The sequence below is a fragment of the Thermobia domestica genome, chromosome 14 (assembly GCF_964235325.1).
Source record: "Thermobia domestica chromosome 14, izTheDome1.hap1.1, whole genome shotgun sequence".
Classification (NCBI taxonomy): domain Eukaryota; kingdom Metazoa; phylum Arthropoda; class Insecta; order Zygentoma; family Lepismatidae; genus Thermobia; species Thermobia domestica.
The window spans coordinates 77234923-77251281 of NC_137467.1; the positions used below are offsets into that span (position 1 = coordinate 77234923).

The 16359-nt window shown below is 35.3% G+C and overlaps 1 protein-coding gene across 3 annotated transcripts in view; it reads right to left on the reverse strand.

The window, feature by feature from the left end:
* Positions 1–16359, reverse strand: part of LOC145670226 (putative methyltransferase NSUN7) — a 121894-nt gene that overhangs the window by 6688 nt on the left and 98847 nt on the right. For all 3 annotated transcript variants that reach the window (XM_081738609.1, XM_081738610.1, XM_081738611.1), the window contains exons 8-10: positions 14588–14883; positions 11491–11604; positions 9318–9695 (exon numbers count right to left, since the gene is read on the reverse strand). In XM_081738609.1, coding sequence (XP_081594735.1) covers positions 9318–9695; positions 11491–11604; positions 14588–14883 — 788 coding nt within the window. The remainder of the gene's footprint in view (positions 1–9317; positions 9696–11490; positions 11605–14587; positions 14884–16359) is intronic.

The following is a 16359-nucleotide window of genomic DNA, read 5'->3' on the forward strand; positions in this document are numbered from 1 at the left end:
TCATATTTTTCATTAATGGTGTTCGATTTTCTGCCTGGTTTGGTGTAGTGAAACATCCAAAACTTAAATTGTTAATTGGTATAAACTTTCTTCGCGAAAATTTTGCTCATATTAACGTTAATGCTCAAGAACTTTGGTTTGAGAAAGTGAATCTTAAAGTGGGATTAAAACCTTTAGATTGGGAATCTTGTGTTATGAACAGTAAGCTGTGCGATTCTCCATATATTTTCAGGTCTGTCCGGAATGCCCCCAGGCAACTTGGCGCCACAGCCTGGGAGTCCTACGGAGGTAACAGACCTGATTTTCCACAACATGCATCAGGCCGAGCAAAAATTCAAAATTCACCACAGCCAAGGAGTTTTGGGAAAAAGAGCCAGACCAGCAATGGTAGAGGAAGGAGGCAGAGAGGAGAAAAGGTTCCATTGGAAACTTCGTGTGTGGGGCTGATGTCGCCAGGAACAACGATGGCGCATGAGAATGTGGGAGAACCAGCTGGCTCCAGGGTTTCCAATCCTACGTATAAAGATATCTCAATGGAGGAGGCCGAAATAAAATCAAAAGGTATTAATGATTTTGAGAATATTGTTAATGAAAATTTAATTGACTATGTGAAAAATTTAGCTATAGAATTTCAAGACGTTATAACGGAAAATTTAGGTCAGGTTAAGGACTATCAGTATGAAATTCAGTTAACAGATCCTTCTCCTAGCATAACTCAGCCTTATTCAGTTCCTAAGCATAAATTGAAAGAAATTAATCAGTATATAGATAAATTAATAGAATCTGGTGTAGTTGAAGAGATTGATAGTAGTCCTTACATTTCTCCATGTTTCTTGGTGACGAATAAGGACAATTCTAAGAGACTTGTCATAAATTATTTTTCTGTCAACAAAAAGTTGTTATTGACAGCTTATCCGTCACCTAATTTAGAGGGCATTATTTCTAATATTGGACGTCATACTCTGTATACAACGGTCGATTTAAAAAGTTCTTTTTTCCAAGTAAATATTAAGCCAGAATGTAGGAAAATAACTGCCTTTGCAACACCTAATAGGCTATTACAAATGGTTAAGCTCCCGATGGGTCTAGCTGTTAGCCCATTTATTCTTTCTAGCTTAATGCATAAAATCTTTAGAGATCTCGAAGGTGACTATTTAGATATTTATTGTGACGATTTGATTATTCACACAGATTCAATAGTAAAGCATAAAGAAATATTAGAAAAGGTACTTAAACGTCTTCGTGAATGGGGGATTACTATCAGTCCTCATAAAGCAAAAATTTTGAAATCAAAAATTAAAATCTTAGGATATGAATTTAGTAATGGGGAAATGAAAATAGATGAAGATAGAGTCAAGGTAATTAGAGATTTACCTAAACCAAAGAACAAGCGTGCTTTAAATAAGATGTTAGGATTTTTGAATTACTATCTCAGATTTCTTAAAGATTATGCTGATTTGTTGACTCCATTAAATGTAATGAGGTCTCCCTCAGTTCCATTTGTCTGGGGAAAGGAGGAGGATGAACTTTTAGAGAAAATTAAGGAAGCTATCATAAATCACGTGATTCTTAGAGTTCCAGATATGGATGCTCCCTTTGTTATTCATGTCGATGCTTCGACTAAAAATTATGGGGCCATATTAAGTCAATATGATGGAGAAGGTAAATTAAGACCTGTTTATTTTCTTAGTAAACGTATACCCCCATCAGACTGGTCCAAGAGCATTTTTGAACTAGAATTGAGAAGTTTAGTTCACGCTCTTGATAAATTCGATATGTATTTACATAAAAGGTTCACGGTCTATTGTGACAATTCAGCTTTGACGTGGATTTTGCGAAATCATAAGCGTCAAAAGAAATATGGTTCCCTTATAGAAAAAGTTAGTAAATATCAGTTTGATATAGTTTATTTGCGTAGTGGACACAATAATTTAGCGGATTATATTTCTCGCATGAATAATTATATCGATTTTACCCCTCCTTCGAAGGACATTATGGAAATTGAGAAAGTAGATGGGAAGGATGTACATTTAAATTTTGTAAATTTTTGGAGAAATCCATTTTTCCATAGACCTTTGAGTGAGCATCAGCGAGAGGATCCATCTTTGGGTACTATTATCCAAGAAATTGAGAGTGGTAAGAATAAACATCCTTATTTGATTAAAGATGGTGTATTGTTAAAGAAAACTAAGGGAAAACAATATGGTGGCTTAAGAGCTGTTATTCCTGAATCACTTAAATATAGCATTATTAAATATCATCACGAAGACCCTGTGGGTGGTGGCCACAGTGGTTCGCAACGTACGATTGCTAAGATAGCTAGTAGATATACTTGTAAAGATTTATTTCCAAGTATTCGAGAGTTTATACAAAAATGTCAAATTTGTCAATTTTGTAAAGACAGGAATACCACTCAATATGGTACTTACTACTCACATAAAGAAAGATATCCGAACAACTCCGTATATTTAGATGTAATGGGTCCCTGGCCTGTTAGTAATGGTTTTAAATATGTTTTGGTATTAACAGATGGTTATTCACGATTTGTAATTATCGAACCTCTTAGAAATTTAAATGCAAAATCTATCTGTTTAAAATTAGATAAGATATTCTACTCTTACGGATATCCAAATAAAATTATATGTGACAATGCAAGTTATTTTCAAAGCGAATATTTCAAGAGTTACTTATTTAGTCTAGGCATTAAACGTATTCATACGTCTCCTTACTCCATGTCCAGTAATTTGACGGAGCGTCAAAATAAAAACATAAAACAAATAATAAAATGTTATGTACATAAAAACCAAACTCAATGGTCAAAGTATATATATCAGGTGCAATATACTTTAAACACTAGTGAGAATAGTGAAACGAGGAAGACAGCGAGTGAATTATTTTTAGGACGCAAAATGTTTAATCCTTTGGACATTAATTGGATTTTAGACTTAGGAATTCTTGAAATTTCGCAAAATAAAGAAGAATTAAATCAAATTATTGTAGAAAACATTGAAAAGGCCTGGAAAAGAAAAGAGAAGATTTATTCAAAGAAACATAGGGACATAGATTTGCCAGTAGGGGAGAAAGTACTTGTAAAGAGAATAATGAAGGCTTCTCTTGAAAAGAGGTTTCAACCAAAGTTAAGCAGTCAGTACCATGGCCCATTTGAAATCCTTTCTTACCCAACAAGGAACACCGTCTGGTTACAGTTAGTAGCGGATAAGAATATTAAAATAAAAAGGCATGTTAGTTTCATTAAGAAATATTATCCTAGCAATACTAATAACTCTAACATTTCTTGCAATTTTAGTAATATTAACTATCGAAGACAGCTTGATAATTTTGGTTCTGAAAATTGTAACGCTAATAATAGCTGTGAAATAAATAGTAACAACAATAATAGTAATCACTCTGACTTTGTAACATGAAAATTTTAAAGAAAGAATTTGTCATAAATATTGTGTTAAATTTATAAATGTAATCTCGTTGTGTTTGTTGTATACTGTGCTTGTTGTTCAATTCTGCAGGTTCAGAATTGGCAAGGTCATGCCATGGCTGTGAACGTCCTTGTGTACGTCGAGACCCTCGTCATGTCAAACCCTTTCGTTCTGGTCTGACGCCCAACCTGAGCCATAAGGTGGATGGAAAAGCTCTGTATGCGCAACATACTGGTTATTTGTCATCTCTTCAGTAATGGATGGACACTTGTCATCTGAATTCATCAAATGGAAAATGGAGCTCCTGTTGACATCTACTAGTGGAAGACATTGGTGAATTTCGTGGTGAGTTTGTTCCAATTCTTCTGCATGCTGTGATTAAGATAAACAATATTTTTTTTCTTTTCGAAATTTCTATAACCAGTTTAAAAAAAAAAAAAAAAAAATTGACCGTGGGGGAATTTTATATGTAACATTTCTCCAAGAAAAAAAAAAAAAGACTTTAGTCTGGACACTGAAACAGCTGATTAGTTACTTCCGCATACAGTTAGCAACTATGATCTATGTTAGTAGGTCAGGTTCAATGAACATTGTGCTTCGTTTGTTCATCGAGAGTTAACAGCGCCACCTATGAACTGTGGTTGAAATGTCAACCCGCGATTAGCGTCAGAACAGAAGAAAAGGTAATCGTCGACGGATCTAAAATTACATTTCGGAAATAAGAAAACAAGTTAGAAATTATAATGGGTTTGTTAAATGGAATTAGAAGAAAATTTTGTGAATAGTGTTGGAAATTAATTTAAGATCCGCTTGTGAAGTGGTGTGAAAGTAAAGCCTGAAATGTGAATAATTATATAATCATATTGTAAGTGTGTTTGATTGGCATGTTCAACGGAACCGTAAGTATGTTCTAAATTCTATCCTTTTTATTTTTGCGCCATTTTGGACCGATTAATACTTCGATTCCGGGGGATATGTTCATCGAATCACACGTAACTATTTCTTTAGTTATATTGAAATTAACCTATAAATTACTTGAAACATTTTTGGATTTAATATTGAAAGCTTTAAATTATTATTTGGACAGAAATAATTCATGGGCGTTAAATTGTGGAATTGTTCACACCGCTATCAAAAGAATTGAAAGGGGAAGATTTCAATTTAAGTGTTGTTTGTTAAGTGTTAAAAATATATATTTAGTTGTTGCTATTATTCTAGTTGTTACATATATTGGAAATAAATTGTTAATTATATTGAAATTTGCTGAATACTTTTTGCTCACTAAATCATTTGCCTTCAGTTCCGCATCAAAGGAGATTACATTAAACCCTTTCGAGAATAGCAGTGTACCCGTTATGGCGCATTACTGCTACACAGTTAAAGTTCAAATTGTTTCTGCACATTTCATTTACCTAATTATGTTTATCTAGGTCGTTGAAGAAAGAGTGCAATGTCATCCTATTATCATCTTATACGATGTGAAATTCAGTCACAAAGATGATTTCAAGGAATAATATTATAATAAACACTTAGGTCGAGTGCAACTTGTTTAAAAATAACAGTGTATAAAGGTAACCAAGAAAGTTCATTCGCTTTTTGTGGAGGCCTGTATTCAATTGGCCCTCACACTGTGAGTTGAATGGGAATGGAGATAAGGCGAAGGTCAGTTGTTGGTGTGGGTATATCGAACATACTACCTGGTTATGGCAGTTTAGTTGCACCGTGAACTTGCGTAAGGACAGAGTAAACATGGGACCTCCACAGAACGTCATAAGGGCGTGTATGCTGTACGAGTTCAAACGGGTCAAACGCCCCGCTGCAGCCAGGTCTTTGGTGAGGGTGTCGTGACTACGCGGACAGTGCAGAGGTGGGTTAACGAGTTTAAGGACTAACGAAACCCTCGAAGATGCACCAACTATCGGAAGACCAACACATGTACAAAATGATTTTCAGACAGCAATTGAGACGAACAGTGGCCAGACATGTGAGGAATTGGGACTATAATTCAGTGAGAGTGGAGAAATCATTCGGCAGCACCTCCATCAATTTGAGGAGTACTATAAGGTGGGTTGATGGATCCCATATGATTTGACTCTGGACCAGATGGCAACGCGAGCAGACATATGTGTTTCTTTGCTGTCTCGTCTGAGGAAGGAGCCATTTCTAGACAGGGTGTTGACATGTGATGAGAAATCGTTCCCGTACGAAGCTCTACGGCGCCGCTCTCATTGGTTAGCATCCCATGAACCGGTTCCAAAACCAGCACTGCACCAGAAGAAGGTCCTGTGTGTTTGGTGGACTGCTCGCGGCATCGTGTATCGGGAACTGCTACCAGCTGGTCAGAGCATCAATGCAACTGTATATTGTCAGCGGTTGAGCCGTGTTAAAGAAAAACTCGAAACTCTGGAGCCAGCACTTCTGAATCGCAGATGGGTCTTCCGTTATAGGACAAAGCTAAACCCCACTGGCTAGAATGAACCGGGACGACATTCTACGCCTTTGATGAGAAAAATTTGCATCCGGCATACTTCCCGGACATTGCACCGTCCGATTTTCACCTGTTACATTCCTTGGACAATCACCTTAGAAGACGCCAGTTCAAATCCCTAGTAGAGGTGCAAAATGCACTTGATAACTTTCTTCGCTTTACGGCCCACTAAGTCCTACCGCGATGGAATCCATGGCCTTCCAGAACGTTGGCAGAAGGTTGTCGATGCTGATAGTGTCTACTTTTGGTCTTCCGGGTACGTCTTAGGTGACACATTTTCGAAGGTGATGGGTGAAAAAACGACAAAACTTTCTTGGTTACCTTTATAAAACTCAAATTATGATGTAATTTTAAAGTTTTGATGTAGAAACGAACTATATTATACTAGCGTTTAATTATTGGTAAGCAGGCAATTAAAAGTGGTACAAAATATTACGAACCTACTTGGACATTTAGACTTAAATATACAAATAATCTATCTACATATGTCTTGAAAAATTGCAATATTTCATCCAACTCCATTGCACTTAATCAATTAGCTGAAAATAAATTCCTTTTAACCTTTCAGTGACAGATTGGACCTTCTCCTCAAACCTATTGTACTTGTAATCTCTTCACTACGTGATGAAATACAATAAGATTGAGCGAAATTTTACAAAGTTGATTAAATATAATGGGGTTTCGTTGACATATTTTAAAGTTTTCAAGTCGTTTGGTACGTTTATATATTTTGTATTGATGTTAGTAATGTCTGCAAGATGGTTTCCAAACCTATAATTCGTCCTCCCCACTAGTCTAGTAGCTAGCACGCACCCTTGCTGCACAGAGTTCCGGGTTCGATTCCCGGTGGGAAGGCCTTAAAACTTGAACGCATACTTGTGGTTTGGAAGTCCATGTCTCATATAGCCTTCATGCTGAAAGGAATGCTAAACTCCATTCCAGCCAAACTTATAGATGGATGTGAAAACATTCAATTTACTTTCAGTGTTATCCCAGAAAGGCTATAGCTTTCAAATAATAATCAGTATGTAACTATTTCCGCTTTTCGTTCTCAAAGTTCTCACCATATCCTAGCTTGATGTCATTTATTGGCCAATTTTTGGTCGTTGATTGGTTGCTTTTATCTATTTGTGGAATACTTGTACTGTTCATAAAAGTACGTATACTTCTAATTGAAAGAATTATGTCCATAAAACAACATATTTCGAATAAATAAAAAAAGTTACAAGGAGTTACAAAGTTATATAATCTTCAGAAGGTTTTATTTATATATAAAAGAAAACGTTTAGACACGTGGTGTGTTAGGAAAGTAATGAAACTGGCAATACTGTGCACGAACCGATAACGCTGTTGCCTCTAACTGCATACGGCAGTTAAATTAACCCTTGCCGTTGACTCAGTACAAGTTCGAACTTGCTCCAGCTGTTAGTTATACGATTGTTGAGATTTTCTGAAGTTGTGCTTTTTGAGGCGAGTTACGAAAATGGACCGGGAAAAGTTTGAGCACATTGCGCCATCAAATTTTGTATAAAGCCTGACAAATTCGCTACCGTGACTTTATGAAAAATTGCAAAATGGTTATGGAGAACATTCCCTATTCAGGGCACAGCTGTTTAGATGGTATAATTCCATTTTAGAAGGTTGTGAACAAGTGAAAGATGCACTTCGTGTGAGAAGATCTTCAACACCAAAAACGGATGACAATGTGGAAAAAATAAAGTATCTTCTGAGATCAGATCGTCAATTGACTGAGAATGATCAGTAGTGAGTTAAATTTGAACATGTGCATCGTCCATAAAATTTTAACACAGGATTTGGACATGAGCAAGTGTGCGCCATGATGATCCAAAGAACTTCACAACTGAGCTGAGGGCCAATAGGAAAGAAGGGTCTTGATCTTCTGGAACATCTTGAGAGGGAACTAGAATTCTTCAGTTGCGATATCATAGGTGATGAACCATCGAATTTTGAGTATGCTCCCGAGACTAAACACCAGTCAGGAATGGCACAATGCAAATTATCCTGGTCTCGAGAAAGCTAGAATGAGTTGCCATACATAAACTTTTCCCCAAATGTTTCAGTGGGAATCTATTTGACTGCTTGGTAGACTTTAGCATCATCGGAAATATACGATTTCGCAGTAGGGAACGAGTAGTTCGGAACTCCCCTAAAGGGAATGTGTTTTTCGCTGTCAAGAGAATTTACAAGTCCTTTCTTTTACAGGGAGGAAACTGTTACGGCATTCATTTTCCTTGATATGTTTGCCCGAATGGTCATTCCCTCAACTGGTTGAAGGTAGTCGCATACATTATGCATTTGGATGAAGCCTCACTAAGTTTTCACAGTGAGGTGAGATCTTTCTTGAACAGAGAACTATCATATCGTTGGATTGGGCACAGAAATGGTGTTGATGACAAACTTCTGTCATGGCAGTCACATTCCGCAGACCTTTCTCCTAGCAATTTTCTCCTGTAAGGTTACTTAAAGATCAGTTTACTATCCTCCATTGTCGCGTGCAATTGATAAACTAAAGGCGCGCATAGATAATGCCATCCACACTGTTACACATGACGTGCTAGGCCATGTATGGTAGAAAATGGACTATCATCTACATATCTGAAGAGAGATCATTGAACATTTGTAATAGTTCACAAACAGACTTGAGTTTTCTGATATTTTGGATGTAGTTATAAAATACAACACTTGTTTGTAACCCTGACAATCATTTTGAAGAACCTTGTATTTTATATATCCTAACATTAAAAGTTATAATGTGTTCAGAACAGGTTAAGCGAAATCTAGTGAAGTTAACTGTCTGGAAGACGTGTCCAGGTAGGTTCTTTACTTATTTTGTATTGGTAATCGTGACAGGTGATGTCAACATAAAATAATGTCTATCTTACAAACCATATATTGTTTGGCATCCAAACCATATATTGAAATTGCAATAACACTATTCTTAGCCTACAACTATATATCCAGAATAGAACTTACAATCTCCAAGCAAGAGTATTTGTTTAAATATTGATTTTTTTTTTTTTAAACTAATGCAACTGGCGATACTACATCTTAAATCATGACATTCAATTTACGTAGCTTTTCAAAACTTACAAACTGCAGCAAAGAAATTACAGTACTGTTATCTACAATAAAAATTACAATTTTACAATGCTGGTATGTACAGGATACAGTGTTCTATGCCATGTGCGGCGCCTGGAAAGTTGTAAAGCGTAATACCTTTCTATCTCGGATAAAATACTAGCAAAGTCTGGATGTGTGAAAATTATTTCTGTAATAGGACAATGTCTGTACTCTATTTCCTCTACATTATCATACTCGTCTACATATACTTTACTGCAAGGCCCTAGCCAATGTTCCATTTCTCTAACTCCCACCTTAAATTGTGTTGGTGATGGCTCAGTTTCCCTCAAACAGTGATGATGGATGTGTCTTGGACACGTTAAACTTGCCACCGGAGTCGCGATAGGTCGACAAATCTGTCCCAGGAACACAGTAGGAAATCTTGTGGAGCTTCTTTTCTTCCGACATTCTAACAGCGTCTTGGTCATTTTTTCTCGCCAAAGTGACGCCTGAGTTGGAGCATTGATCCTTAGAAGTAAGTTGGCGAGGCGTTTCTCATGACGAATATCACACGGTCTTGGTGAGGGTGGACGGTATTCACGAGCTTTCGTCTTCAGCCGGTTGCTTGGAGGAAATAATCCTCTTTTCTTGGCAACATCAATCATTAGCTCTGGACCTATCCGAGTGATTTCCTATGAAAACAAAGATCAATTCTATTTATAAAACAAGAACATGTCGTCATGTGAGTAACTAGTATCCAAATTTCAAATCACTTAACCAGTTCCGGATTGCATAAATATAAAACATCATATTTAGATGCTCGAAATCCTTATTATAAACACAAGGCACCTCACTGTTAGTCATGTTAATAAGGGAGGCTTCGTTACGACTTTAAGGCTATAATAAATGAATAAACAATGCTTGGAATTAAAACATTTTATTACACAAACCAGCTATAAAATTATTGCAGAAAGGCATTTTGATGTTTCTAAAACAAAATTGCATATATAAGAAAGAAAAAAGCAAAATAAGCTTGAAAAATTTAGTCTTTACCTCTATTTTCATAATTGACGGCGCCATTTTGCGGCAATTTTTTTTCTTTATTACGAGTTATGGGCTCTCAAGACAGGAAGAAATTTAAAAATCGTGCCAAATACAAGAAAGTTGGTAACCCTATCCATCATACAACCTATCAATATCAATATTGATATCAATCGATAATTGATGATTAATCGATATCTATCAATAACTAATAAAAATTTCCTAAAATGCTTTTAATTTTGTGCACTCGCGTCAATCTTAAAGACAAAAGATTGACAAGAAACCATACAAAACAAATGACATGTTTCCACGTGTGCTAAGAGATAGTATGCAATTACATTTTTTAAATTTATTTTTGTGTTTTGTAAAATTTCTTCTTCGTCTGAGACGACAAATTATGTAAGGCTTTTTTTTCTTTTTAAATAAATAAATAAAAGACAAAAAATCCTATTGATTCTATTTTCTATGTAACCAACATATGTCTTAGCTAGTCTGAAATTAAACACTTTTTCCTTCGTCATCAAAAATAATAAATAAATAAATAAATAAAATGTGCTATTTAATGTGTATAATCATTAAAAAACTTTTAATAATGCTCAATTTTTAAAATCTCCTGAACAGTCGACAAAGAGATTGGGAGCAGTTCATAAACATATCACAAAAGTTCAATTCTAAACTGCTTTACATCCAGAAGCAGTTCCAAACCTATGCTTCATTCAGACCAATATAAATAACCTTCTGAAAATATATCCTTTTCTTAAAAAACTTAACTGAAACCTTTTCTTCCCTCTTCTAAAAATTACTCTCATTTCCTAAATTGATTTTTCTCCCATCACTTTTTTTTTCTTTTCAAGAGGCGTCGCTTCAATTTCCAGTCCAATTTCCAAGTAAAACTAATGTCACTATTCTGGCGAAACAAGCTTTAACAAAAATCCAAGCCATCATTAATGTACATTAAATGGTAATAGATAAAGGTACCGCCAAAGAAGTAAGTTCTTGTTGGGTTTTCAAGATTTCCTACGCGAGTTTACTCTCAACCTTTGTTAAATACCTTAGTAATTTCACAACCAAAATGTATTTCTAAGCAAATGTTGTCTTAACGAATGATGATCTGAAAGCTCTTTTTGGGAAGCAAAGCTATCGTGTCCCGGACATCAATGTACTTCTTTCTGTCATACAACTCTTTATTAGTAGAATGTGTGGCATATTTTGGTAATCTTAACTATTCCTATTATATCTACCTGCAACCAAGAGGTTACTCGTTTTAAAACCTTAAATGGAAAAGGTATGATTGTTATCCTGTGTAAAAATAACAAAAATAAGGAAATAGAAGCAGAGAATAAGCAAAACAAAAAATCTGAATGGATTGAATATCGTGTTATCATTACTAGAGTAAATTGACTAATAAAACTACTTGGTTTGATATAATTCTATTAATCCAATTACCTTTCTTCGTATATACGCTAAGAAGCAATTCTCATCACCCAATAGAGGGACAGAATTATTTGAATCTTCTACTGTAGGGAGTGGAAAAACTTCAAATTCCTCTTGTTCAACGGACTGTAACAGAAAAAAAAAAAATGTTAGTAAATATTGTAGTCAATTAAATCTGCGATGAAACCATAAATGTTAATGTCATTCTTGTCAATATAGTTACTCAAACTACTTAATGCGTTATATTTAAAAAGCTACATTAAGAAATACCCACTCTGAAATTTTATTCTTAATTATTCTTTTAATAATGTGAAAACAATTTTTGTTAGTATACAGACAAAAAAATAAAAGCTTAGTTTTTCATGGTTTAGCAATCTTTAAAATTGTTACCGTATAAAATTTTGGAAAATGACATAGGTCTATTACATTTGACCATCTTAGCACAAAAATAATACTAGTATTTCTAATGATCCTTAACTACAAAAAAATATTATAAGATGTGAAAGTGGTAGAATCAATAAAAAATACTTTACGTGAATAATTCGCAAATTACTGAATAATTTTAAATTTTCATACAGATACGAGCTTGACATTATCAGTGAAAGATCAACTGCATGAAGAGTATAAAGAATACAATCAAAGTAAGATAAAACCTTTTGTAAGCAATTTCGTAGCGTAAACATTAGTAAATATATTATTTAGCAAAAGGTTCATGCTGTAGACATTACAGTTGAAAAATTAATCAAAATATGACATTAGTTTTTCAGTTCTAAGTGTTCTTATCGTTATTCAGTGTTTAAGGATAGTACATAAAGTAATTCGAAGAAGCCTTCTTATTTCATTTTCTTACAAATACTACTATGTGTATCACTGTTAGGAGTATGAATGTCATAGTTAGGAGACGACAAGCAACATATACGAGGGTCATCTAGAAAGTATAGAAGGTTTCGGCATTGTTATATAAAAACAAAAGATATCAAGCACAAAACTTGATTTATAAAGCCACAGGACTTTACTCTACTTTTCAATGTAATCACCATAGTTGTCAACACAATTGTTATAACGTGGGACCATTTTTTCAATGCCGATATTATACTCATCTGCCGCCAATTAAGCCAGGCTGCCACTGCTTGCTTGAGTTCCTCATTGTTTAGGACTGTTTTCGTCTAACGTGCTCAAAGTGAAACGTCGGTTTTCCTGGATTTTTTCTTGACTTTTCCTTTAGTTCTTCCGAATCATGTGATGGCCTCCCACCCCGATCTTCATTATGCATGCTGGTCTTTCCTTGATTAAACATAATGCACCATTTCCTAATTGATGACTTATTCATTGCACTATCATCATAAACATTCTTTACTTACCTGTAAATTTCAATAGGCTCAACTTTTTGCGCGTTCGGAAAACGAATGACATTCCATATTTCACATTTGACGGGATTTTCGATTGGCGCCGCCATTTTGAATCGCTGCCAAAACAAGTAGCGTGACCGCATAGCATTGAGACTCGGCTCACCTAAGGTGAAGGAACGAGCTAACTGCCGCGCGCGATGAACAATCGTCCTTGACTTTCTGGGCGGCCCTCGCACATCTGTTAATGAACAATGTATTTCTTCTACATATACAGTATATAAATAAGTACCGGTAAACACTGTGTACTAGCAGAATAAAAACTATCAATTATTTATTGATAACAAACGACATACTTTTTAGTGCTACAAAAATTCGTTTTTCTCCATTTTCTCGAGAAGTGCTCATAGACTCGACCCTCAACCATATCATTTTATTCAACTTAATGTCTTCTGTCCATTTTTTGCAATATTATAGTTAAACAAAATTAAATTTAAAAGTTAATCATTATTTTACGATGTATTTCATTAACCATATTGACTATTGTCATATTGGTAGTGTCATAATCAAGAGTTTGATGAGGCTATACGTTAGTTTCATTTTAATAGCGGCGTGGTTATCGTACATCAATTTTTAGATTTACAAGAAAACTTGATTTTCTCGAAAACTACGCACTCCACTCAATCACTCCTATATTTTTGTTCGGCTCAGTGAGATCTATCGATTAAGATATGTATCATCTTTGGACTTGTCCTCATTATGCACTAATAATATAGAGCCTTATGCAGAGTCGTTCTGACGCGTGATCAGTGCCATACTAAAGAGTTCGACTAGCATATGTTTTCTGCTAGTCAGGCCTTTAGTATGACGCAAATCATGCGTCAAAATGACTTTGCATAAGGCCCTGAGAGCTTAAAAGAATGTACATTCTTTAATTATTTAATTTAAATTATTTAATTACAGGGAATTTAATATTTACGCCGCTACATTTAATTCATAGGCTCGTAAACTCGTAAAAGATATGTGAAACCAGAGCACTCCCATAGATCTGGTAGCCCTATCTAATGCGATATTAGCAATTAAAGCATAGGATAAAGAAAACAGCACATACTTATTTTTAACTTAACTAATTATCCACACATTCAAACATTAGTCTACAACTGAAATAATGTTGGCACATTAATTTAGCATGGCATGTGACAAGCAAATAGGAAGAAGTTTTAATCAACCGTCGAAGGAAGAAATGTTCTCTGAAACTGTATTGGATATAAGCAAAGCAATACGCAATTTTGGATAAGTGCGCTTTTATTAATTCACCAAATAGGTATTGTAACTTAGTACGTACACATTTTAAAATTACAGAAAAAAAGTAAGAGATTTACGGGAGAAACTCGGATGAATAACGGATTCCGGATCTTAAAGGGACGTCGGCTTATGATTGTGCGGGGCGACATATTTTATAAATACACATCTGCGAGTAGTACCTCGGATTTTACTTTAAGTAAGAAAACACACCATCCATTCTTAGTTGGGATGTTACAGGATATAAAACAAACTAGGAATTCGGCTTCTTTCTCCTTTATATAATATGTATATAATTGATTGTACTATAGTTCTTTTTTTTTTTTTACATGTTTATGCATATTTTTCTTCATTTTTATTGTATGTAATATTCTTATTATAATCTACTAATTGCTCGATCAATCCAAAATAAATTTGAAAATAAAACTATTCTAAATTTAAGAAAATAAAACTTCTCTTACTGAAAAGGATGAATAGAGCGATTGATCTTCTGTGTCCATTTTTTGCGTTTCATGTTTTTCCAAGAGATCTCTTCGTTCAGCGAGTAATTTGTTCACCTCTGGCACTATTTCGTCCACTAAGTTTTTGTTTTCGTCCTCCATTTTCGAGTGGGTTGTGTATAGAACAACCTGAACTGCAGGAATACTCATCGCGTGTCGCAAAGTGTCTCTCTGCTCTGCCAATAGCAAAGTTTCTTTAGAAGTGTAGGACATGTTCTTCTTCACAGGGTCAATAAATTCTTCTAGCATTGCCACATCTGCAAATAATGAAAGCATAAATGAAAAGGACAGCTGTACGAATGATATGGATTCATAATAATTACAAGTTATCGATTAATTACAAGCTTCAATCGATAATAGATAGTATTGGAATTAAATAGTAAAGGTAGTTCGAAACATTCAAATCAATATACGGAAGTTCTGCAGGAACTTCCTAAATATGCAACTATGCGAGGACAAATGCTCACGATATGAGTAATTTTTGCATAAAACAAATAAAAAAAACCTTACCTGAATTTCAACTCTGTTTTACTGACAAATATGCGTTGTGAATAGATATGAATATTTTCACATCGTCAGACTGATAACATATCGATTGACTATTGCTGATAATCGATAATCAGCTGATTGTTATGTGGAAAGTGCTTATTTGTGTTTTTATTATCTATGTGCATCTTTTAAGGACTGTGGTTAATCTTCTGTTAGAATCGGTTATCGATTGAAACCGATATGACACATAAGATGCATGTTCTCATTAACCTGCTCCTACTCTTTCTTATTTTATTCAATGTATTTCAACTTAAGCAATGAACTTTCTTTGCAAGAGAGCTGTGATCGATTGAACTAATGCTGACTAATGCTTTTCTCCTCCATTTATGTAACATACAGTAAAACTCTCATAAACTATTGTATAATCTGAAATGGCTTTCTAAAAGTACTGGAGAGGTTTGAGAAAAGCCTTCGGGTCTCATCCTAAACAAAAGGAAAATCCCAACCTAAACCTCCTCGCGGGAGAAAGCGGGCAACGTCTTTGGCAGCTAACGTAGGTGGGGACCGACCGACTCCCGGGATAAGGAGTCAGCTTCTACCAAGTGCCAACGGCCTTCTCGGAGGGTGGATGAGCGGTGGAGGTCAGGGCACCTTCTTGTCCTTAGGAGAGGAAACTGTCCTAAAAGGCAGATGAACCACTAGATGGTCAACGGCATGGAGATGTGGAAAGGAAATGGGAATACTACCACATTATCTTTTTTCCAGAAGGAACGAAGGAGGAGAATAAATAAATATAGTGGTTCTTCCTGAGGTAAAAAATTCCGGAGGTAAAATAGCACCCGTTCGGATCTCCGGGAAGAATCATCAGAGGAGAAAAAAAAAGCTTTAATTTCAGCATGGGAACCTGGAACGTACGAACTCTATGACGTGAGAGAAAACTTGAAAATTTAAAAGTGAAAATGGACAAATGTAAAGTGGACATAGTGGGCTTGAGTGAAGTGAGATGGCCAGGGAAAAATGAGATAGTATCCGAAAATTACAGAATATACTATTCGGATGACGATAAGGGCGAGAATGGTGTCGCGACAGCAATGAAGAACGAAGTAGCAAGAAGTGTAGCCAAAGTGGAACAGTGACCGCTTGATGTTTGTAAAACTACATGCAAAAGCAGTGGATATTGTGATAATACAAGTGTATATGCCAACAACCGGCCATGATGATAATGAAGTAGAAATAATGTATAA